This window comes from Leptosomus discolor, chromosome 18 (assembly GCF_034619465.1).
Source record: "Leptosomus discolor isolate bLepDis1 chromosome 18, bLepDis1.hap2, whole genome shotgun sequence".
NCBI classification, from domain to species: domain Eukaryota; kingdom Metazoa; phylum Chordata; class Aves; order Leptosomiformes; family Leptosomidae; genus Leptosomus; species Leptosomus discolor.
In genome coordinates this window covers 13,230,898-13,255,683 of record NC_141408.1, presented here as the reverse complement: position 1 = coordinate 13,255,683, position 24,786 = coordinate 13,230,898, and the positions used below count along the sequence as shown (strand labels likewise).

The 24,786-nt window shown below is 48.3% G+C and overlaps 1 protein-coding gene across 3 annotated transcripts; it reads right to left on the bottom strand.

The window, feature by feature from the left end:
- Nucleotides 1–4,683: 4,683 nt before the first annotated feature.
- Nucleotides 4,684–24,733, bottom strand: GGNBP2 (gametogenetin binding protein 2). Of its 3 annotated transcripts, XM_086475077.1 has the most exons (14): nt 24,709–24,733; nt 23,577–23,738; nt 19,633–19,713; nt 17,325–17,578; nt 16,276–16,374; nt 13,054–13,167; nt 11,189–11,398; nt 10,020–10,194; nt 8,316–8,510; nt 7,520–7,670; nt 7,216–7,341; nt 6,922–7,136; nt 6,354–6,602; nt 4,684–5,342 (listed from the first exon to the last, which is right to left on the bottom strand). In XM_086475077.1, the coding sequence occupies exons 2-14, from the start codon at nt 23,667–23,669 to the stop codon at nt 5,139–5,141; spliced, it is 2,166 nt and encodes a 721-aa protein (XP_086331203.1). In that variant the 5' UTR covers nt 23,670–23,738; nt 24,709–24,733; the 3' UTR covers nt 4,684–5,138. The 3 variants fall into 3 exon arrangements, with proteins under 3 accessions (XP_086331203.1, XP_086331202.1, XP_009945186.2); XM_086475076.1 differs by lacking the exon at nt 24,709–24,733 and having other exon boundaries at nt 6,985–7,136; nt 23,577–23,694; XM_009946884.2 differs by lacking the exon at nt 24,709–24,733 and having other exon boundaries at nt 6,985–7,136; nt 11,195–11,398; nt 23,577–23,694.
- Between the last annotated feature and the right edge of the window lie 53 nt (nt 24,734–24,786).

The window sequence follows — 24,786 nt, the reverse complement described above, 5'->3', positions numbered from 1 at the left end:
CCGCCCGCTCCGCCGGCCACGCCCACCGCCACGCCCACGGGGACGCCGGCCACGCCTCCTGACCCGCCTGTGGTCCCGCCCACCGCGCGCCACGCCCACCGCGAGCCACGCCCACCGCGAGCCACGCCCACCGCGCGCCACGCCCACCGCGCGCCACGCCCCCCCGCCGCCGCCGCCTTGCGTGCACCGAGTTTGTGAGGGCTCAGCCCGCAGCGTGGGCAACGGGAGAGGGGGCGGCGGGGACACGATCGGCTCCCACGGTTTGGGTTGGGGGGGGTTGATTTTTTTTTCTTCCTCAAGCTGTCGCCGGGGTGTCCTGAAGCCGGAAAGGCGAAGGGCTGTTCCACGGCTTTTTCGCTCTAAAGGTAAAACCCGTGATGTCAGCCGGGTAGCGAACAGGGACGGGCGGGTTTAAATCACAAATATGGTGAAAACGGGCACCTTCCCTCCTCTTCAGCCGCGTCAGAACGGCGGGAGCTGCACCGTAACCCCGGCACCGAACTACCCGCGCGCTCGTGCGGGCGGCCGGGAGGAGAAGCTGCTTTGGTATTTTGTACCGAAGCCAAAAATCATCCAAAAATGCCAGAAAGGGCTCTGGCAACGGGACCGCCCGGGGAATCTTCTCACTTGGTTTTGCTGTTCCTCCACAGCCGCCCCGTGGCAGAGCGGGAGCTGCCGGAGGGGCCCTCCTGCAGCAGAGGAGATGCCGGCACCTAGCTGGCACCCACCCACCTCCCAAAAAACGGCCCCCAAGGGAAGGAGCTGTGGGTGCTGGGATGGACACACGGAGCCCAAACACAGTGACCCAGCGAGGGAGGGCGAGCGGTGGGGTTGGGGGGGGGGGAAAGGGCGGCTGGGGGGGGTCAGAGGACCGAGCTCTGGCACAGGGAGAGCAGCTTTGGGAAGGGGCTGCTGTCTCATCCCCCTCCCGAGGGCCAGGGAGCGCGTTGGGGTGGTTCGCAGAGACTTTTGAAGAAGGGGGTTGATTGAAAGGGAAGGGACACGAGTAAAGGTTGGATTTTCGGAAGAAGAAAGGGTCGGGATTTGCCAGTTGTGCTTAAACCCCGCAGGAGTGGAGATCTGGGTTGGAAACGGGGCAGTGAGCCCGGGCGAGACCTTCCCCGCTGGCCCTGGGCAACCGTGGGGAGGTGTAAATATACGAGTGTGGATAAACAGACACGTCAGCCCCCGCCGCGGGCAGTAACTGCGCAGAGCTGAAGGAGGCCGAGCACCTGCGGTTCTTGCCAAACCGATCTTTCCATCCCAGCTGAGATTTCGGGCACCCAAACCCCACGCGCCTTCAAAGCACCGGGGGAGACGGAGCCAGCGGCGTGTGCGAGCGGGGCAGGGGGTGGCTGTGCAGGGCTCCCCGCCCGAGTCTGCCTGAGGGAGGAGAAAACGCGACATTCAGGTTTCCCACTGGGCACAGATAAAAGAAGGAACTTAAAAATGGATCCGGGCTCCGGTCTGGATGGCGCACGCAGCAGTACGCACACGGTACGAGGAGGAGGAAGATGAAAAGCGGGGTTTCGGCGGTGCTTGGACCCAGCTGCAGCCTTTCGTAAGCTTCACCGCAAAATCCCCGACACCCCTCAGGTAAGACCGACAGGACGTTCTCACCCTCCACGTGGAACAGAATCATCAGAAATGGGAAATTAGGCTTCCTACAGGCTGCAGCTTTGGGGGATTTTTCTCCCCAGCCCCCCCAGGGCTTTAGCAGGACCTGTGAAGCAGCGGGATGGACCAAATTCCCTCCAAAGCAGAAGCGTCTTCTGTCGTAAGGAGCAGCAGAAGTTTGGACAATGAGCGCACACCCGAGGGAGGAGGTGGCGATGTGCTGCAGCCTCGTGCCGCCCGGGACCGCCTCAGCTGGAGTCGCTGCCCCTTCGAGCCCGGCGGCTTCCGTGTGCGCGTCCAGCTGCGTTCTGAGCCCCGAAACGCTTCTGCCGCCCTCAGCGTGCGGGGACAGCAAGCGCCCGGGGTGTCTGGGCTGAACCGAAGGGGGAACTCCCTCTGCTCTGGAGCTGGTCAGAGCTGGAGCAGAGCTGCTGACCTCCAGGGTCCATCAGGGACAACCACGTGCTGCAAGGACACCCTTGCTGGGAAAACCGTCTTTGAAGGTGGGAAAACTGTCTTTGACGGTGGGAAAACCATCTTTGAAGGTGGGAAAACCGTCTTTCCTTGCTGGGAAAACCGTCTTTCCTTGCTGGAAAACCCATCTTTGAAGGTGGGAAAACCGTCTTTCCTTGCTGGGAAAACCATCTTTCCTTGCTGGAAAACCCATCTTTGAAGGTGGGAAAACCGTCTTTCCTTGCTGGAAAACCATCTTTGAAGGTGGGAAAACCATCTTTCCTTGCTGGAAAACCCGTCTTTCCTTGCTGGAAAAACCGTCTTTCCTTGCTGGAAAACCCGTCTTTGAAGGTGGGAAAACAGTCTTTTCTTGCTGGGAAAACCATCTTTCCTTGCTGGGAAAACCATCTTTGAAGGTGGGAAAACCATCGTTCCTTGCTGGAAAAACCATCTTTCCTTGCTGGAAAAACCGTCTTTCCTTGCTGGAAAACCCATCTTTGAAGGTGGGAAAACAGTCTTTTCTTGCTGGGAAAACCATCTTTCCTTGCTGGAAAAACCATCTTTGAAGGTGTTTCCCCCCTCCCGGGCAGCGGGACGCAGGAGCTGTTGCAGTGAAAAGGCCCCTCGGCCATGAGAGCGCTGCAGGGAGGGCTGTAGACGCTGCCGTCCTGCAACACTCCGCTTGAAAACGGCGATTCCACCCGTTCCCAGGGACAGCTCCCCAACCGGCCCAGCTCCCTGGGGGTGCACGAGCAGGGTGCAGCTGGCAGCTCCGCTCCTCGAAGGTCACCGCCTCTTTCCTGTAGCCGACAAACGGGGTATTTGATGAAAGAACCCACCTCGACCAGGACTCCCCTTCCTCACCTGGCGAAAGGCCGGCCTTTCCGTCCCTGAAACGAGCCTTTTCCACAGCGAACGCGACAGCGCCCATGCTGCTTCCGAGGAAGCTGGAACTTTGTTTTCATGAAGCCTAATTTCAGTTAAAAATCTGTTCTCTGCTATTCACCACGAATTAACTCTCGGGTTAAGAGCAAATTCAGCCGCGCCAGGCACGGTGCCTCTCTATAATGCGTCTGAAGCACGAAACAAAGCCAAGAAAACAAACCTGTCTCTTTATTGGGAAAACTAAGGGATCACAGTACAGAAAATTAGGAACAATATTCTGTAATTCTGCTTACACCCCCCCCAACCCCAAAATTTCCTTCTTTTAGTGGCAGCTGCTACCAAAACCAAAGCATTGCTGCATAAAAAAAGCATTCACACCTTCAGAGTTTTCTTCTGTGTTTTGTAATGGCGTCAAACAATCGGTAAATATCTCTTAGCTAGTATCCAAAGGGATTCTTTATCAGCATTGCCAGTTGGCTTGGAAAAAATTATGAAGAGAAAGCTCACTCAGGAACGTATATTTTCTTTTTTTACACCTGATTTTGTAAAACAGCCAGAAAATAACCACGTGGGGGTGGGCATCAACAGAGCTCGATCTCCTTTAAACACGGAAGTTATTTGGCGCTTTTTTATGATGACGTTTCTATCCTGATTTCAATTTGCATACATCGGTTTTAATTCCTACAGGTTTTGAGTTGCACTTGTACAAGGACCAGCCTCCACCTCCAGTCGCACCCCGATAAATAACCGCCTCCCGGCGTAAGCGCGCAGCAGAAGCCAGCTCCCGGCGGCTGAACGCGGATGCGCACCGGGCACAACCCAACCACCGCCTCGTCGATTCGGTACCAGCTTTTGAACTGCTTTTTTCGTCATCTCCCCTATCCCCGCTCGCCGGGTCACCCTCTCACACCCAAGCCACGCTGTTAGATGCCATATTTGTGAGAACAAGGTATGTTTGAAAGGGTGTTCATACAAAAATACTCCTGTTCTGCCCTCAGAGCAGAGCTCACTGCACCGTTAAGGAAATGTCAAAACTAAGGTGTTGAAAAACTTGCTTTTTGTTTGACTGCCTTCGGCTGGGCTCGTGCGGGGGCTCTCGGCCGAGGCGCCGGGGGCTCTCGGCCGAGGCGCCGGGGGCTCTCGGCCGAGGCGCCGGGGGCTCTCGGCCGAGGCGCCGGGGGCTCTCGGCCGAGGCGCCGGGGCAGAGGAGAAGGAGCACAGCACGAACCCCCTGGTATCAGTAATTGTCTGGAGGGGAAAAACTAAAATGAAGCCCCCAAAAGGGGACAAATCCGAAGCCATCGCCAACCTGAACACACCGACCCGGGGCAGAGCAGCAGCGCCAGGATTCACAGCGCACCCCCCGCGCTGCCCGGGGACCCCGCGCCCAGCCCCACGCCCCTGCCTTACCCGAGGGGCCGCCAGCAGAGCAGCCCCACGACGCCGGGCAGCGCCGTACCCCCCCACCGAGGGTAGCACGGAGCCCCGGTTCGGCAAGAAGCGGGAGATCGACCCCCCCGGGGTCAGTGGGGGCTCACACAGGTCTCCCTGAGCGCGGCTGGAGGGTCTGTACCTCTCCCAGGGAAGTTTATACTCACCTCACCCCTAGCCCAGGCAGGGTAAGCCTTCCCCTGGGGAGGTTTCCCTTCACTGTTTAAGTGTTCCCCACCAGCCGAAGAACTGGGACTGCTGGGAAGAAGCATTTAAAGCAAAACCAGGTAGACCGACTTCTACTATGCATATTAATAAATATTCTTTATTTAAATTTTGCACATTGCGCTTTTAACATATTACATCCAAAACATTTTGCAAATGGATGTCTACTTTGTAAAATCTTATATTCAGCTCATTGTCATTCTGTACAGAATTATAGGTACAACATTACTTTGCCACTAGTTTGCTTTTTTGTAAGTCTCACAGTAAGAGAAACATTTAATGAAAAGAGATGGCTTAAATTATAAGAGAGGCTTGCACAGCTACTCAACTAAAGATACAAGCCTGAAGAAAGAACAAAATTAATGAAATCACCTCCACCAGCCTCCCCAAAAAAACAAGAAAAAAAAAAAGAATCACATTAATTTAAGATAAAATTTTGCCATAAGTCACTAAATTAAGTTTTCGAAAGAGAAGGCGCAGTAGTCATCTTGAGAATTTCAGTGAAAGACAGAGCTATTTTGTTGTATTTAGTTCGCTCCAGCCGTCGTCAACCAACCACTACAAATGGGGCCCTTGTGATCGTTTAAGCGGCAGTATTTATTAAATTTCTCCTTCAGATGCTGTCGGTATTGTTCTCTATTGCTGTAAAAAGACTTGTTGTTTGCCATAAAGGACTGTATTTCATCCTGGGAGATAAAGATTTCCTCATCAGAAGTGCATTCAGACTCATCCTACAAACGAAAACAGGCAGTTGAGAACCCGAGCACCCCTCTCCCGCCACCGCCCACGCTGCCCAGGGTCGCTCTGAAGGAAGAGGCAGCCCTCACACGTCACGACACGGCAGGGCTGCGCCGGCTCATCCCGCCACCTGACTCACACGCCACGCTCTGCTCTTTTCCGGGGAAAAGGCAGCCTGTGCAGTCACGAAACCTGCCAGAATAAACTCCAGGGCCTCAGCACCTTTCCAGCGGAAAAGGATGGCTTTTATTAGAGTTTAAAACAAAAAGAGAAGGAAAATAAGGTGTAAAGCAAGGGGAAGGAGAAGGGAAGGAATGGGAGAGAGGAGAAAATTGAGAATACTGGAGTAGGAAGTAATACTGGAGTAGGAAGTAATACTGGAGTAGGAAGTAATACTGGAGTAGGAAGTAATACTGGAGTAGGAAGTAATACTGGAGTAGGAAGTAATACTGGAGTAGGAAGTAATACTGGAGTAGGAAGTAATACTGGAGTAGGAAGTAATACTGGAGTAGGAAGTAATACTGGAGTAGGAAGTAATACTGGAGTAGGAAGTAATACTGGAGTAGGAAGTAATACTGGAGTAGGAAGTAATACTGGAGTAGGAAGTAATACTGGAGTAGGAAGTAATACTGGAGTAGGAAGTAATACTGGAGTAGGAAGTAATACTGGAGTAGGAAGTAATACTGGAGGCACGAAGGCAGCAATAACGCACGCTTCGTTTCATGGAATAACGCAGCCCCTGCTAACGAACACGTTCAAGTGCTGTCACTCGCGCTCCAGTGACAGGCAACTTCTCTGCGAAGCGCCCGAATTGTACACGTGACAGAGCACACGCAAAAGCCACCAAACTGCGCGCTGGAAGAGCGAGCTGTGAATCTTGGGTCAGTTAAGGTCTCTCCTGTAAGAGTCCTTTGGGGGGATTTGAGCTCTAAAGCCCATCCTCAGCCCCCGAGGGTTTGAAGCCGCACGCTACAACCTCCAAGTCAAAGTAAGTGGTTACTTACGAGGAGTTCCACTAAGCTCTTGGCACCTTTTCCAGTATCAGGAACAAGTGACATTTCCGTAGGTTCTGCAAACTGTGACACCTTTTTCATATGCTCAAACCAAGGCAACTGCTGCCCGCTTTTTTCTGAGCTACAGCAGCTTTCAGCGTGTGTGTCTTTGGTCTTGTCGCGATGAAACTCTGTGTGCATGATATTTCCTGAGGTCTCTCTGCTCCCTGGATCTGCCATACAGCTTCCAAGTTTCTGGATCTAAAATTGAAAACAGCCCGTAATGAGCTACCAGCAGCGTTAAACCCGAGGTGTTCCCGTTTCGGATGGAAGCGGGAAGGGAAGAGGAAAGGAGGAAGTTCAAGAAGAGAGCAAGGATGTCTGTCGTTCAAACGAGCGTGCCTGGGGAGGAGGGGGAACGGCACGTCCTTCACCGAGAGCGCACAAGAGCTTCGGCACACGGGAGAGGAGAGACTCCTCCCGCCACCACCTGACCTAGGAAGGGCCTCGACTTCACAACTCGGATGGAGAGAGCAGAGCTCCTCGTCACCCCACTCCCAGCAACTGACACCCGAAATACTTTTGGAGCGACTTCAAAACGCGCACGTTTCAACCAGCGTGCTGGAACAGCCACGCTCCTTACATGTTCGTTCTCACACTTCAAAGTCTTGCTTTTCTTTTTCTTCTTTTTGTTTTTGCCTTTTGTGTTACTCTCTTCCGAATTCGCCCAACATTCCACGCAGCTATCTCCGTCCTCCTCTTTGTCGTCGCAGCGGTGGACGCACGAATCGTCTCCTGCAAAAGAGGGAACTTCCTTCTCAGACGCTCACGTTTTGTGGGCACGACACCCGCGTTCCGTCCTCACCCAACCAACCGTTTTCGTCGTGGTTGCAAATGCCCTCGGTGCAGGCCACGTCCGACCCCTCTCGAGATCCTGTTTCGCTCCCCTCCATGCTGGACGAGTAGCCGCAGTCGCTACCGTTACAGTGTGGAGATAACCCTGGGATGAAGGGAAGAGTTACCGTAATCTAGAGTAGCTGTTGCACATTCTGTAGTTATGCCTCTAACGAGAAAGAATTCTTAAAAAAGAAAAAGTTATTTTTAAAAGTAGCCGAGCGCTGTTTATCCCATAAATTTTAAGTGTTTTTAGAGGTGAAAAATAACAACATGCAACGTACCTTTCTTGATTTTAGGTGAACCTAATAGAGTACCACTGCTAGGACAGGTACAAGAAGTGCTTTCGTTAGTAACAATTACTTCTACACAATTGTTCGCATCTTCGGTGCTACCGCAGGCTTTGCAACTACTTTCCGTGAAGCTCGAGTTTTCCTTAAAATGAGAACAAGAAAAAATACTTGCAAGTACTGAAAGTAGCTCAGCCAGCGTCTTTATGAAGGATACTCCTTCCACAGGAAAAAAACCACCCACCCAGCTGATGCTGACTGGTAACAGCCACAGCATTGCTCACAGCTCGTCAGGAGCGCCTGACAATTAAGCAGCCGCCCCAACTCCTTTCCTAACACCGTGACCTACAGTCGGCCCCTTCGGCGCAGTCGGGAGATCCAGAGTGTAACTGCGCTCGGGCAATTAAAGCTTCCCCCTCCCCAAAAATTCAATGGTCACTGTCTGCAACCAGCATTTGAATGCCCATCTTCTACGTGATCTTGAAGAGAGGACATTGAAAAAAATATTCCAGCATAACCTCACCCCCCCCACTTAGGATTAGTGGGGTTTTTTGGAAATAAACCCCACCAAACCCCAACCCCCAAAAGCTAACGAGTTCCAGGCAACGCCTTTACAAAGGCTGTACTAATCTGAAAAAGAATTAAATTCCACTAGTGATGAGAACCTCGTTCCTTAAACTGAAATTCAGTAAAAACCTCTCAGGAACTCTAAGATGGAACGGCGAGGTGATGAACCAACCACGGAGCTGGGAATCCAGTTATTTAAGCAGCCACAGCTATCAGCGCTTACCTTGGCTGGACTGATTTCCTTCTCTTCTGTTGCCTGCAGAGGAGCAGGGATCTCACACACGCACTTGTTTTTCCGCCTGTTCTTTCGTTTTTGGCGCTTCTTCTCCTGTTTAAGCTCTCGCACTCTTTCTTCTTCCGAAAACTCTTCGCAGAGCTGTTCCAATCGACTAATACCCTGCACTTTTTCCACAGCCATCTAGTTATAAGAGGTTAGATCTATTTATAGATGTTTCCACAATTCAAACTTTTACATTTATAAGAAAGGAGAAGGAAAATAGCTGGTAAGTACTTTTTGTAACAAAGCCACAGCAGCACAACTACTGACTGTAGAAAGAAAATGCCTGTCCAGAGTTGGTCACTAAGTTTAGATTGCTGGAGGAGATATACCTATGGGGAGGAGCACTGCGTTTAACTTATGTGCCAGAGCCGCGATTTTCAGTGAAAAGTCGGGGACTTGAACAGATTTTTGGATCTGTGTACAAGGTAGATACTTTATTTAACACAGCAGCACAAAAACCCCACGTCAGAACTACTGCTACAGAGCTCCTGCGGCTCGCTCTAGGGTAAGCAGTGAAAATTTAACTGATTTTCTTTCTAGGCCATCCAAGCTTGAAGCGTAGATGTATCCCAAAACACAGCGAGGATCTAAATATGTTCCTTAATACGAAAGCTGGAACAAATATCATAGTGGCACATCTACATACGAAGTGTCAGGAACGCAGTGAAACCAGTAAGCTGGTCTGGATCAATGCTCCTACAGCAGCAAAAATAGATTCACGGGTTTGGGGTTTTTCTTCTAGATCACTCTGGGAAACCCTTAAGCCAAAATGAGACACCACCGTTCCCTCTCTCTTTAGAGGAGACCCCCATGTAACAGTTCTGTATTTCAAATTCATAGCCAGCCGTGCACACCAGTATAATTACCCGAGTTTTACAATGTCAGTGAGTTTTCCACACCATGCTTTACTAAACTGAAAAAAAACCACAGACACAAAACCTGACAAAAACGCCACAGTCTACTCAGTGCAACGCCACTGCCACAGCACGGTACGTCTTCAAGAAAATTATTTGCAATAAACCTCCAAGAACTAACTAGATGTGGGTTCCACTATGATCCTTCCCCAACCCATTTTGTTCCTCCTCTGTTTCAGAAGTTTTTACATTATGGATGGAAGAGAAACGTAACCAAGGAGCTGTACGCCATGCCCAAGGGGCAGCAGACCCCTGGCACACGCTAAAGGAGGTAGAGCGCTCTGCCTGACGTTCGAGATCCCGCAGGATTAGCGTGCGCTTGGAACACCCCGAATGCAAGAGTTTGCAGTCGTGCTTGTAATTCAAAAGCACATCCTCCGTTTTTACTAAAACAGCCCAATAAAACCTGCTGCAGCCAGAGCTACTTTAAATACCATCAGGTAGAGACACCTTCCCTGCGAGTTAAACACGCAGAAGATCCAGGGTGCTGTAACGTGTAGTTACAGTAAAAGCAGGGCTCAACCCTCTCTGTGCCAGCAGACTTCACCTCGGGATGCGACTCTGCTGCATGACACGACGCAACCGTGGCCTGCAGTGAGCAAGGGACTGGGCGCCCCACCCTCGAAGCTCCTCCCAGCCCAAGGTGAGCAGAAAGCAGAACAATAATTTTAGTGAAAATGCACACAGTCACTAAAACCAGTCAAATACCAGTTAGGTAAAACTTGATTTTTACCTCAAAGCTTTTGCGTAAAGCATCGACCCCTAGGTAGAAAAGCATCTGCCACGTTTGCTCCTCAGCCCGCAGCTTTTGCCAGATTCGGTGTAATCTCTCATAAAGATGAATACCCAGGCAGGTCAGAACTTCTTCTTGGGCTATGTCTATTGTCTTAGCATGCCTTTCTCTTCGTCTAAAGGAAGAGTTGAACCAAAGCAGGGTATTGTTAAAGCAGCTGGAAGTCCACCAAGAGATCAAAGCAGTTCAGTGACGTATTTTCTTTCTGTACAACGGCAGATACATTTGCACGAACAGCTTTTTAAACCGGAGTTCTGCTGCGCCGCATGCGGATGCAAAATAGAAAGGACCGGGTCAAAGCCGCCGCTGCGCTCCCGCCACGTCAGCGGGAAGCTGCGCTCTGCCTTCCCCCCCCTGCGACCGCGGAGGTGTCGCCCCTTCGGTCTCTGCTGGCTCCTAACAGGAGGGGTCAGCGGTTTTCATGCCCGAGAGATGCAGCCATTCTTTTGCTTCCTGGAATTCCCATTTAGTTTATATAGCAAGCGTCTAGGAAGCTGAAATATTTATGCGCCCGTTAACTGAAGCTGAATAGGCACACGCTGACGTTTACACTTCACTTACTGTGCAAAGCAAAACCACTTCAGTATTAATCTGAACCTATCACCTATTAAGGAAAAGACATTACAAAAGGATTCACGCTCCTAATCCAACAGTTATGACCGAGTTCTACAGGTATTGGGCTCAGAACTGCGTTTTTCCTTGGAAGATTGAGACGCTAAAACAGGTTCAGAAGTCACAACGGCAACAAAACGAAACGGAACCCTCAGGAAAAACTGTCAACCAAGGTTCTCTTTCTATTTCGCATATTTTGAACCCCTCAGTGGAAAAGCAGGCAGCCCTAGTGAGTGAACAAATGAACCAGAAGACGTTTGGCAGTTCCTTTCGGTCTTGCCTTCAGAGTTAAAGGCACTTGAAAGTCAAAAGCGCACATAGAACCTTCGCTACTTTGAAGCGCCGTCTTGAAAGGCTCCTTCAAGAGGAATATTTACATTCAGCAGCTTATTACGCAGCAAGGAGGCAAAAAAAAAAAAATCACTTTGGCAAAATACATTCAGTAATAAAAATAAAGAAGCAAAGCGCTAGATAGCCCACTCTAGCAAATTACATACTCATACCCTCCTGCGAACTCTGGCTCGGCCCGGCCCAGCAGGTGGGCGATGAAATCTGTCTCGCAGCACACGTGGATGTGGCGCTCGTGGGGGCAGCAGCGCAGCCCCTCGTACAGCGCCGCGCAGTAGCCCTTCTCCTTGCTGCAGTCGAGCTCGCCGATCAGGATGTTGTACGCCCGCAGGACTTTGTTCTTGCAGTCGGTGCAAAACCTGCGCTCAAACAGAACGTAACAGGCCTGAACCCTTATTCAAGCAGAAATTTAGACCCGCTTAGGCTTAAGTTATAAAATACTGAGCTATTTAATCGTGCATGCTATATTTAAGGGAGGTCACAGGAGGTTTATGTTACTTCAAAAGGTAAAACAGCAAGGCTTTGGCTGTAAGCCACGTCCGTTTACCACGCGCGCTATCCCACCTATCGTATATTACAAGCCTTGGTGTCAACTTCCCCGCGCCAAGGCACAAGTCAGGCTGAGGGTTAACATGGAGAGATTCCCATAGGGATTATGCAATCCCAAAGATCAGAAATCTAACGGTGAGCAAACCGAATCATTAGTACAAGCCAGGACAAAATTGCTCTCCAGTAACACACTCCACACTGCTTTATGGCGATTATTTAAAGTATACTCAAGCGAGTGATAAACAGTAACAAAAAAGAAGTTTCCTCTGCTGCCTGCGAGCAACGTTTCCACTACAGGCACCTTTAAACGTATTTCAAATTATTAACTACTGCACAGACAGCCAAACCAGTTTCTTTATAACATAACATATTTGATTTAAAGATGTGATAGCTCGGATAACTACCGAGAAGAGTACAGCTATGAAGTCTGTTATAATTAAGATACAACCAAATTAAGCTCAGTCTATTTTCTAAGAGGAAGTACTTTTCCGAGAAGCTACAAAACCTCTTGCTGTATTATTCTTAAAATGCAAGTCAGACAAGCTGCTCACATTTCAGCTTGAAGAGCTGGCTCTCCCCGCCATCTCTGGATGGTGTTTTTCCCCTTTCCTAGCTTGTCCAGCCACTTGACAACACTAAGACAAACATATTTTGATGTTTGACACAACTACGATAACTGGCTAGTTTCTGTGGTGAAAGAAAACAGCAATATTATTGCAGGTTAGCACCAGGAACGCTGCCAACGCCACTTAATGTCACAGGAGATTAAAGTTATTTTGTTTCCCAAGTGTTATTTCCACACCACCCCCACCCCCGCACCCATCTGTGCCCCCATAGTTTAAATCAGAACCTTGAGACTACTGGAAATTAAAGCTTTTTAATCGGCATGGTAGCTACCCTACACACACAACGATAATTTACTGGCCTGTTTTTGCCACTGCAAGAGAGACCCAGTAGCACAAGCACCACCAACTCCGAAACAGCCGTTTTAAACCCGTGGTTTACAAGCAAGACCAAGCCTAAAAACCTGCTGCTATTCGTTTGGTTCACATCCTCCTGAAACCGCACAGGCTCCCCGAAAGCCTCGGAGGCGGCACAGTCCCAAACAGAGCGGGCTCCACGTGAAAGAGCGCACACAGCAACACGTCAAGTTGTGAGTCACCAGTTCACCCTGACCAAAGAAGTTACAACAAGTAGCTGTGGCTTCACCCGGGGTCTCCACATTTCCCCTGCTCTAACCCAGAGCAACGGGGGAAACCCAGAGGGCACCTCACCGTCTCAGCTGCTACAAGGCAAGCTGGCGGGGCTCTCCACCACCACGAAGCTTAGGTCTTGAGTTTCGGAAGGGTGTCAGCAGAGTCCTCTAGGCTTTTGAACGCTGCGTGAACTCTACCAGCATTTTGATTCACGAAAACATGCAGCACGTCTTCCTCAAAAGGAAGGTGTCTCTATTCTTTTAACATACCTGTGTTTCCGTAGATAGGTTTCTAATGTTTCTAAAAGACAACTAGAGTCGATTAAAACTACTTCATCCCTGCATTCCTGGGACATGAGCTCCCACACATCCATCCAACAACCCCTGCAAAAGAAAAATAATCATAAGAAGCAAAAGGCCGTACGTTGTCCCGTCAGGGGTTGAGAAAAGCAGCAACCCAAAGCATCGGCAGTTTACCTGACTGCTCCCTGGAAAGGTCCAGAGCGGAAAGTGATGCTACCTTGCTCTCCTCCTTCCCGCTGTCTCCACTATTTTTCTTATCTGCGCTTAATTTCTCTGTACTGAGTGTTCTACTGCTCCCTTCACTGTCACATGGTATTAAAAAACATTTTTGTAAGCCTATACCATACATATTATGAATTAGGTATTTTTCTTAAATGAATACCATGAAAACGCTACCGTTTTCCTCAATTTACCTTGAATCCTGCATAGGCCAAGCCTGAGCTTCCAGTAAAGTTAGGGCCAGACGCGAGATACAAATTTTGCCGTCCGTGTTTATAAACCCAGATTCATAATGAGTTTTTAAAGTTTCAGCTGAAAGCCAGGAGTAATTTTTCAGAATATTACCTTAAGTATAAACACATACAAGTTTTAATACTTCTGGCAGATTAAAGTTTCATATGACAACTCACTAAAAAAACCAAAACAAAACCCCAAAGAAAAAAGCAAAACAAAACCCCAAACTTCCACACATCTACCACCAAAAGAAATGATAAGACACCTTACATTGCATTTCCAAAATCTGTTAAAAAAACCCAAGTGAAACACCCCAAACACTTTACAACACATATGGATAAGCTGAAAGTACCCTTACAGAGCAAAGAACAAACTTTCAATAGCAAAACCAGGCTTGTCTACACTTGACATTTTATCAGAACGGTCATTTCTGTTTAAGCTCATGTATGGATACACCAGGGCAGGAAACAGGGAAAGGAGCACTTCTATTTAATAATTGGCTCCTCAAGAGTATTTGTGGGCTATTATCTAGTTTGCCAGCTCATATGGCTTGCATTTGTGAGAGGTTAAAATGCTCCTTAGCCCAGAATGAAACCCAGTAGCCACAAACCAGGCACACTGAAACCGAGGACACCGAGTCACTCACAAGTGGTATCAATTAAACTCACAATTACAATTCAAAGCCTTTTTCGTGTCTATAAAATCTCTAACAGATGCAACTCATCTGAAGAAGTTTCTTGTAATGAAGTAACACAGACACTCTGAGTTGATAAATAAAAGTCGTTCTGTAGGACAATTCCATGCGAGGCCTCTGTGTCAGGCTGTTGGCGTATCTGCTTCCACTCAAGGCAGCAAATTTATTTGCAGAAATATCAGCACTGATACACCCTGATCACTTCTGCAGCACTACAAACGGGCATCAGCTGAGCAAGCAGAGGGCAAGCCGTGTTTCTTGAGCAAGCTACACCGATGGCCCACAAACCGTGTTACCCGATAAAGCTGGAAGCTTGACTTGCAGTACATGAAAATATTGCTCCTCCACATATCCCCTGTTAACCTGCCAGCATTCAAAATACTAAAGGGATTTATTCAGGCATGAACTGAGGAAATAAAGGCAGCATTTTCCTCTCTATTCATTCAACTTCAGAATTGTTCTGCCTGGCCAAAATGGGAAGTGCAGGTTCTGTGATATACGCTTAGACAGAAGAGATTAATCTTACTAAAAACAAAGCAAAAAAAAAATTAACACTTTCATAATGCTTTGAAGCTGCTTTATGTTAAAAAAGTACACCCCTACGATCTTTTGCTTGCCTAACGTAAGCTTTAAACTAATTATAAGAAAGGCCCGTAACCAAAGTATGATAGGAGATAATGATTAGCTACCACTACCCTCAAGCAGCACAAGTAAAAATCAGGTGTCACATTCCACATGCCTGGCATCTCAGGGGATTTACCTAAACCCAAAAAGACTCAAGTCTGCCAAGAAAAGTACACATCCTGTAAGTGGAAGCCAGGATCAAGCCTTCACAGGTTGTATGCTTAACGGGAAGCAGGACACAGCTGACTAAAACAACGTCCTGGACTCTCCAACTAAGCAGAGTTGCCTAATTTATCGGTCATCATATAAAAAAAAATAAACACTCCCCAAACAAGATCATCCCCCAAAATCCACAACAGATTCACAGGGAGTGTTTTCCGGGTTAACCAGCTGGAATAAGCCATTTCAGCTTCAAGACACAGAGGCATCTACGCATCTTTTTCCACCGCTGCATTCAAACCACGCCGTCACGTTTTGAGACAACGCATTTCACAGAGTTTTGGTTTTTAGCCTCGCAGCCCAGCCACCATCAAGCCCTTTATTAACAGTTGTACAAGGCATTTTTAATAATCCCAAGCAAAAGGAGGTATATTTCTTTAGCACATTACCCTTTCACCTCAATGTGAGGAAAAACTGCTGATCAGTCATCTCGGGGTAGAGCACGAAAACCAGTTTGTCTTTCTAGAGCACTGTTTACACCACAGTGCAGAAGCCATCCATGCCCTGAGCAGACTATATCCTAAGTTATGTCAGCCACGGTATGAAAAGCACATCAGACAGCACTGGTTTGGAATGCCAAGTTGAGCTTTGGCAACTGGCTCTGAAATTAAACATGGATTTTTTTTATATATATATAAAAAAAAGCAAGAAAAAACCCCAAACAAACCACCCCCCCACCACCACATAAAAGACCCCAAAAGCCAAGAGGCAAACGTGGGACAGCTAGAACTTAGCCAGCAAGCCCTGGGAAACAGCTGGTTTCGTACAGCCTTAAGCTTTACCAGAAAGCATCCCCCGTTGCCTTGGGGAGCTCCGACAAAGGGCAGAGGGACAACTCTCCACACTGAGGAGCACGGAGCTTTCACTGGGAGGGCAGGAGGCCTCGTAGCACCAGTTTTGTCCAGTCAAAGAGTGAGCAAGGGCAGTGGGGAAAGTATTAAACATCCCACTGATACGACCATCACTCTTGGGGCACGAAAAAGGGCTAACTCCCTTCTTGTGAAAACCTATGGAGACAGGCTCACACCCTACAACAGGTGATGTCCAGAATTCCTGGGTGCCTCTGTTCCTCTCCTCCACAACTATTTCGGTCTACTATAACCCAAATAGCTTGGAGATTGCTACTCTGGCAAACAGGTAACAGTTTGGCTCCTTAAAAATACTTGAGATTGAATTGTGCATGTTCAACACAAACTTACCCCAAAGGTTTTGGTTTGTGTGTGTCCAGGGAGTGTAACTGACATCTCTTGTTCTTCTTGCTTTTGGGAATTGCATCAATCATGTCATTCAGTTTGGACCTATGGAAAAAAAAAAAAACCTAACTTAGTATTCTGAAAATGGGGTTATCCAGAGAAATTTTCAAGGAATTTATTCAGCTCATGTATCAGAAACGAGTATGCTAATGAACATTTAAATCTCAAACTTCCTTCCTGCCCCCCATTTTTACTTCTTATGGCCTACAATCCTGCAGTACACAAGGAAAATACAGCATAGATTTTCCCAGAGAAACCCTAGAAAGAAAGATAAAGATAACCCACCTCTAAAAAGCTACTGCCTAACTTTGTAAGTAACAGACCTCGACCAACGACACCTATTTCAAAAGTGCAGGGAACCACTACAACCACTTTACCAAGTCACACTCCCTCACCCTCCAAATCCCAACGTCCCCAGCCCTGCACTAGCTTTTCCTGCTCTCACTGGAGCACGAAGCGGAACGAGCTGAAGCCAACTGGCAGGCAAAGGCACGCTGTGGCGAGCAGTCACTGTGCGGCCCACTGACAGCTGAGAAACAAACGGCACGGAGACTGCTAGCCAAACCAGAAGGGTTCACTTCCTCAGCGTCACCCGTACACCCAAGAGTAGCAAGTTGGGGGTGAATGTTAATTTTTTTTATTATTTTATTCTTTTATAGGCTAAGTAGCAGGGCAAAGAAACACTCTTCTTCCAGAGATACGAAAACCCCACAGTGCCTATTTCAGATTCACAACGAAACATTTTAGTATTGGTATCTTTCAACTCCAATCATGGAATTACAACTGATTACATCAAAGATTAGGTCCTTTGGGTTTCTTTTCTCTCCAGTTTAGGCAATAATTAGTTTAACAGGGCTGTAAGAGACAAGTATCTACTACAAAAGTCAAACTTGCGACAACTTAGTCTCACCAAAAAAGCTGCAAAGTCAAATGCACAGCAGGTAGCTTGCCTTTTCCCCAGATAAGAATAATCTGAGCAGTTCTAAGACACTTACCCATGCACATAAAACAGTGTATAAAGCTTCTTTGCATCAGTCATACAGCTCCGAGTTACAGAAAGAACCCCCTTTGGACCTACTGTTAGGGGCTCAAGTGCTGGATTTCCAGACTCAACAAGCTGAGAAAACAGACGTTCCACACTACGACGACAGCCAACACAGGGGACCAGCTGCGAGAGGGCGCTCAAGACTTCACGCGATGTCACCATCATGGCGATATTCAGATCCTGCTGTTTAAGCATGCTGTGTCTCTAAAGAACAAGGAGTGAAATAATTAAAAAACAAGTAAGTGAAACTGTTCCGGTTTCTTCGCCTTCAACAGCGTTTCCTTCTCAAAACACACTTGCGGGAAGCGCAGGCAGCGCTCGGAGCTCCAGGTCGCTCTCGCCGCAGCTCCCTTCAAACACTCGCCGTGTGAACAGAACCACACTTGCCGATACCATAGCAGCAATTCTGCTTCAAGTCTTACCCTCCACCCTCTGGAAGGAAGACGGTGTTTTTCTCCTCTTGCTCCCTCCTCCTCCCTCTCAAATCAGCAAATGTTCCCAAACAAATGGCACGCCTCCCTGTCCTTATCAGGAAGCCCTTTTTTTTTCCCTCCACCTCAGCACAGATGTTTTAGTAAAGGGTCTCACGTACAACTCTTCTTTTTCATCTTCTACTCACGCTCCTTTCATCTTTGGCACATAGAAAGGAATTTCCTGGATGCTCACTGGCATATATGGAAATCTCCTCTACGACAAACTTGTTCTGTTCAGCCCAAGACACTTTAGCAATATTTTTCCTGGAAGGCTAAATGCCATTCCCCATTACAATTCTAATACCTGAAATTAAACAAAGCACACATCACTGCTCAGGGTGAAGCATTTTACTTCAGTAGCGAACATCCAACGTGTGCTAATAATAGCACATTAAAGAGAACACCTTCTAGTATTTCTTACGTCAATAAACGAGTTTAGGAGCTTCTCCTGGTTCCTCTGTCAAACACATCCAGGCACACATACCCACAAAAAGCACATACTCTTCTCTTTCTTCTTCCAACTCATTACTGGTTTGGACTTCATCAACACTGAACTGCCACTGGCACAACTATGCAGGAGTCAGAGTCCCTTCCTCACACACCAACCAACACACGTACACTCAGAGTATCAGCACTACTGGCACTTTCCAACACCAGCTGCAGAAGCAGAGTCCTGTCAGTGTATTAACCGTGAGCGTCATTTTTCCCTGGTTACACCAAGCACAGCTTTGTAAGCTTAGTCGTATCTATACAGGGAATGTTTTGCCACGATAGTATTTTCTGTGTTATTGTCATATCGCTCCACTTAAAACACTCCTAGTGTGGAAATGCCTTGTCACGGCTTCTGGGGAAAGAGAGAAAAGACCACACAACATGGCAAAACTAACCCATCCCATGGCACGTGGAGATACATCAATTGAGAAAATATTTTCAGCTCATTTTGTGCAACACATGTTATGAAAAGTAAAGCTATTATCAGACAACACTTAAGGTTTGTGCTCTTAAAGGCAGGCACATTAAATAATCTGACAAGCGATATCACTCTGCAATAATCCTCTTTCCTGTAATTAATAGAACGAGTCACAGCAACAGCAGGAACGAGCTATTTTCACAACACAGCTACGCTTTACATGCAGCACATGTCTGAACTGCTGCTGTCAAACCACAGGGGAAGGAGGGCAAGCTGCCCATCAGCAAACCGGCCTGTTCCTCTGGACATCAAGCGGCACAATCTGTTAGTGGCTACAGGTGCTACAGCGCTACCGTTGTCTGCCAGAGTGTTAGCAGGTAAGTTCCATTATTAAAGCTTAATAATAGGGTACCACAAAACCATCTCTCACTAGTCAACTATATATAATCTATGAACTGGCACATCGATTCTAGCTTGGTACTAATCACCAGAACTCCATCTCAAGCAATGCACACTGCCACTTGCAAAAGCAATTCAAAAATATTAAGAAAAAAAAAAAAATCAAACTGTATTTAGAAACTGCAGTTTCCCCTAGGTATAAACTGGCAGCAACCAGGAGACGCATTGTGTTTACAGGTCTTCAATTCTAACTAGATCTGCAGCAATTGCCTCCTGACAGGACAGAGCCTAAACGCCACGAGACGCAGAACACTAACGCACCCAGCGCACTCTGGTACCATATATAATTGCATACGGGTGCTGACGGGTCTTAAGTCATTCCAGGAGCAACCACCTCCTGGAGAAGCGAAAGGACGACTCTAAGGAAAGCAGGACCCGACACGTGGCCTTCTTAAAAACCAGAAGGATGTATTTACCTGAATGAACTGTTTTAATTGTGCGCTGTTATTCTGATGTCCATCCAGGTTTAGCACGTTATCAGGAAATTCCATCACCATCTACACAAAAGAAGGGGAAAATAGCTTTCAGAAAAAAAGGTCAAACACAAAGCACTAGTTTATTTTACATTTTAGGGGGGAAATAAGACAGAAATTAGGTTAAATGCTTGTTCTTTTCACACAACCGTTGGAAGCTTGGGAAAGCAACAGTTTAGGATAGTGACTGTTTCAGTGAAGTAACTAAATGTTTCACTAACGCTCTAGAGGCGGTTTATAAACAGCAACTGTAACTCAACAATAGCTGTTATAAAGAAAAAGCTGCTGAATGGCATATCAGTATTTATATGACACTATCTACACCACTTGACCCTGCTGCAATTGAAAAAAAAAACAACAAAACCAAACAGCTGTACTCCAACCCACTGAGATCCAAACAGATCCAACAGCCTAACTCAATTTATAAAGCTGAGGAAACAGCCACAACAGTTTAATGTCTGAGTCGAGGCCTTCAAAGGTTAATTTAAGACTATATTAACCCAGCAAGGTACCCCAAGGTATACTTTGTTTTGTGTGATTGCAGCTGCAACTCTCAAGAGGCTCAAAGCAAAATGTTCAGCCTCCAGAGCAATGGGATTACTCGTAAGGAATTAATAATATTTCTTTCCAAACTGCTGGGCAACAAAGAGGGAAATTTCTTAGGTGGGGGGTGGAGCAGAAACCAGTAATTTTCAGTCAAAAAAATCCAACTTCACAATCATGAAGAAAAACGAAACCAACTAGAAAACCGTGTAAAGACTGGCTCAGTTGACCACCTTGGTCCAAACTGAGAAATACAGAGTTTATCAATGTGAATACTGAAAGTTCATTTTAAAATCTGAAAGACAAGACAACAACTTTGGTTAATAATTCTAATACTACTCAACACCAAGTGAAATTGTTCGATTCATCCTTTTTCCTCCCTCCACCTTCCCTCAATTGTCTAGCAAAGACAGAATTCCCTGCCGTCTTCGTAACTGCTGACGCTGCCTCCAGAGGACTCACACATTTACTTTTAGAGGCACTCAGCATCGCTCCAAAATAAACACCTATTCTCTAGGGCCAGAAAGCAAGGCAATATTTTGATCTCACATGTGCTAGAATTTGAACACAGCACAGCTGCCTTACCTTTGTGCAGAACAGGGCCACAGAGTCAGGGCTAATTCTGACCTCTCATGCATTTCTTTTCCAGTTTCCCTTGCCCTGACCCACACACGCTAAGCAGCAGCACAGGTTTTTGCTGCAGAATTACAGGTTTCCTACATTGCTAATTCAATGTTTCTGTGGAGAATGAGCTACATGCAAAAGTAAAAGCTCTACCTGTTAATAATAGAGAGGAGAGATGAATCTGTGTATTTTATCCCCTCGCCTTCATCTCCCACCATCAGACACCACCCTTAGGTGTTCTCTACAACAGAGTGAAATTATCTAAGACCAAATTAATTCCTGTGTCTGATGAGATTTTATTAAGTGGTTAAACACCAACCGCCATCACACCCTGACCTGGAAGAAAAAAATTCCCGTAGTACCACATCAAATGGCCTGCCTTCTAGAAACCATAAAGGCTGCTTGAGAAATGAAAAGGGTTAAATCTTTAGGCTTCCTTTAATTTCTAGTTGAGCCACAAGGAACAGAAAAGTGCAACAGCGACCAATTCATTAGAGGAGCAGGACCCCACTGCACCCAGACGGCTTTCTGCGCTGCGATGGGACAAGCTGAAGAGCATCACAGGCCGTTCGCTCGCTGATCTGCAATCACTGATTCACCATTTCTAGACTGAAGGCACGCTGCTTTCCGTCCAGCTGACCAACAGAAATGAAGCAGTCCCGTTATTTTTAAAATCTGAGTTTTAAGAGGTCCGCAGAAGCCAGTTACTATTAATAAACAGCACTATTTTTTAAAGATAATGCTGCAGATGTAAAATTACGTTTCAAAGACAACTGCATGTCTTGCCTTAGCTCACTAAGGTTTTAAAACATAAATTATAGAAAACTGAGACGAGGAAGCCAAGAGTTCCTTCACTTGCTTCTGGAGATGTATTTAATAAAAGCCTCCAGAAACCGCCCAGAAACCCGAGTACTTTGTAACAACAGTAACAGAATAGGGAAAAAAAAAAGGATGCAAGATAAGATTTCTTCATTATGAGGATGACTTGCACTTGCATAAATGCCTCTCATCCAGATGGGCACAAAACTGACTTACAGCTACAGGAACCTCTTCAGCCATGAGCACAGCTTGCTCCTGGTGTAAAAAGCAGAGGGACAGCGACAACACAGTGCAGTTACACCAAGTTTGGGCCTGGTGTTAAATTCTGGAACTAATCCACCCATGGAATTTTAGGTCAGCTGAAGTCATTTACCTGACGCCTGGCATACCCGAATTTTCACTTTCTCAACCTATTAAACACAACAAAGGTAACAACAGTAAGTCTTCCACTTGACACCACCTAATGAGTAATTTTTACTAGGGAGCCCAGGTGGGTGGGGAAAAAATTTTAAAAAAAGGCAATCTAAGCTCTTAAAACTACATGGGGGAATGGAGGGGCAAAATAACTTTCAAGGTGTGGCCAAGAGACCAAAAAGCCTCAAACCTACACTATTCCTACACAGCGCTGGGTTTTCCAAGTAATCAACCACTCTAAGACAGCTAGAGTTGGACAACTGAAGGGGAAACTTTGCCTGACATGTAAGCACAGTTAACCAGAGATGATAGACTGCGTAAAGCCCAAGAACAGTGATGATATTTGGTAAATTAATAATATGCCCTCATTTAAAACAACAAAAACTAAAGTACAGCAAAGACCCTTTCTTCAAACGTAGCAAAACCAGATGGGATTGAGACAGATAATCTTTAACAGTGGGATAGAGGGTTAAGAGATGCTTAACCGCTGTTTGAAGATACTCAACGGTTGCGTTCTGGAAGATGGAAGAAATTACATTACAAAGCTGATCAAGCCAGCTGATGCAAGTCAGGCATTCTTCCATACTAAAACGTGAGATCAGGAATTTAGAGCAGATACGTTTTACACCACTTAAAGTAACAGCAGTTACTATCACACCACTGACAGCAACAGAAGTCAAATACGAACAATTAAAATACCCGATTACACTAAGTTCAATTTTATTTTCAACCCAGCATTTTCACACCTTAAGAATCAAAATAAACGACACCTGGCTAGTTAGAAAAATTATTTCCATTTGCTCTGTGTTCACCTACGATGCAATTTCTGAGCTTTCCTCTAAACACACGAGGAAGAGAAGAGAGACTAGAGAACCTCCAAGCTGCATGGAGTTCATTTTTTCCACTGAATTTTCTGGAAATGGCAAAACTCCCACGTTCTTCAATTCAGAGTAACACGTTGAAATGCAAACTCTCTTGGATTTCTACTGGAGACTACAGCAGCACGTTTTTGCAGACTCGATAACCCCTACTTTAAGATGAAGCTTTCAGGAACCCCTTTAGCCTTTCCTTGCTTATTTAAGAGCATAATAATTACCTAGTTGTAAACCTGGGTTTTAACGTTAATATGGCTCCCTTCCTTCTTAACCGAAAAAATGGCTTTGCTCCACATTTGGGCTCGGGCACCGAGACACGCTTGTCACTTTAAAACAAGTTATGCGCCAGCCCCGATACGGCAATAACTTTCTTATTATGCGGTTTGCATGTTTTCAGAGCTGGGAATCAGATAAAAAAGTTGCCCCATTAAGCGCTGTTAACCCGAAGTGTTGCAAAGTCCCAAAGATCAACGCTGCGGGAGCCAAGGAGGAGCCTGAGGAGGCCTGTCCAGGGAAAAGGCCTCGCCTGGGAATTGCAACACACCGCCCGCACCCGCTGCCAGCGGGAGGGTGCGGGGACACTACGGTGCTCGGCGGCCCGCAGGCACTCACCGTGAGGGTGTCATCGATGTAGAGGGGAATCTGCCTCTTCTCGAAAGGGAATTCCTCCTCCCCGTCTCTGCAAACTGCAACCAGCCGCGCCATCTCTGCTCGCTCCTGCTGCTGCTGCTGCCGCCGCTGTTGCTGCTGCTGCTGCTTCCTCCCAGCTCCAGCCTGCGAGCAGCCAAACCCCGGGGAGGTAAATACCCGCCGCGCTTCCCCGGCACACTTTCACCACCCCGGGAACCAGCCTGCTTTACCCCATCGCCTGATTCACCACACCGGGCCCCCGCCGCCCCAACCCACGCCCGGGCGCGCAGCCTACCCGCCGCTCCAGCCTTGGAAGGGACTCAAAACAAAAATCAAACAAAAAAAAAACCCAAAAAATAAGAAAAAAAAAAAAAAAAAGCCTCCGGGCCGGGAACGGGAGAGGTGGGCAGGCTGGGAAATGCGACATAACATGGAAGAAAGGGAGGGGACGGCGGGGTGGGGAACGCACCCGGCCCTCCGCTGGGTACAGCCCGGGGGAAGGAAGGCCCGAGGCCGGCGGGGGATGGAGCCCGCGGCGCTGCGGGCTGCTCCCCCCCTCAACCCCCGCCCGCCACCGGCCCAGACAGGCCGGCGGGGGACCCGCCCAGCCCGGAGCGGGGTTTGCGGCTCTCCACCGCCCCCGTCCCGCCCCGCGGCGGCTGGGGAGGGAGGGGAGAGGAGCAGCGGCGGCGGGGCGCCTCCACCTGCGGAGCGGGGCCGCCTTCTCCCACCCCGAGCGACCTGCTGGCGGGCCGCAACCCGCGGGGAAGGGGCCCGCCGTCCTCCCGCTCCTCATCTCCAGCCCGGGATCGGCGGCGCCCCGTGGGCCCGCCGCCACCTCCCTCCGGCGGGCCGGGGATAGAGGGCGAGGCGGGTGGGCTCGCAGCCCGGGCAGACCCACCCCCTTTCCTCCCTGTCCTCGCCCGGCCTCCAGCTGGCGCGGCGCGGCGGGCCCCCCCGCCCGGGGCAGCGATGGCGGGGAGGCAGCCCCGAACGGAGGCAACGGGCGGGCCGGCACCCAGCCTCCCTCTCCTCCCGCCTCCCCTCAGCCCCGCCGGGGCGCCGCTGCCCTGCCCTACGGCCCACGGCCGTCTCTCCCCCCTCGGGCCTTTACCGGCTCCTCCGCGAGTCGGCGGCCCGGGCGCTCTGACAGGCGGGCGGACACCCCGGGCTCCACCACAGAGCCGCCGCC

What these genes read in the sequence shown, in the direction of transcription:
- GGNBP2 (XM_086475077.1), bottom strand. Translation starts at nt 23,669, where the DNA reads ATGGCGCGGCTGGTTGCAGTTTGCAGAGACGGGGAGGAGGAATTCCCT. An exon ending in ACATCGATGACACCCTCACG is followed by an intron (nt 19,714 to 23,576) that starts GTGAGTGCCTGC and finishes TCTTTTGTGTAG; the next exon opens with ATGGTGATGGAATTTCCTGA. An exon ending in AGGAAATCAGTCCAGCCAAG is followed by an intron (nt 7,671 to 8,315) that starts GTAAGCGCTGAT and finishes TCTCATTTTAAG; the next exon opens with GAAAACTCGAGCTTCACGGA.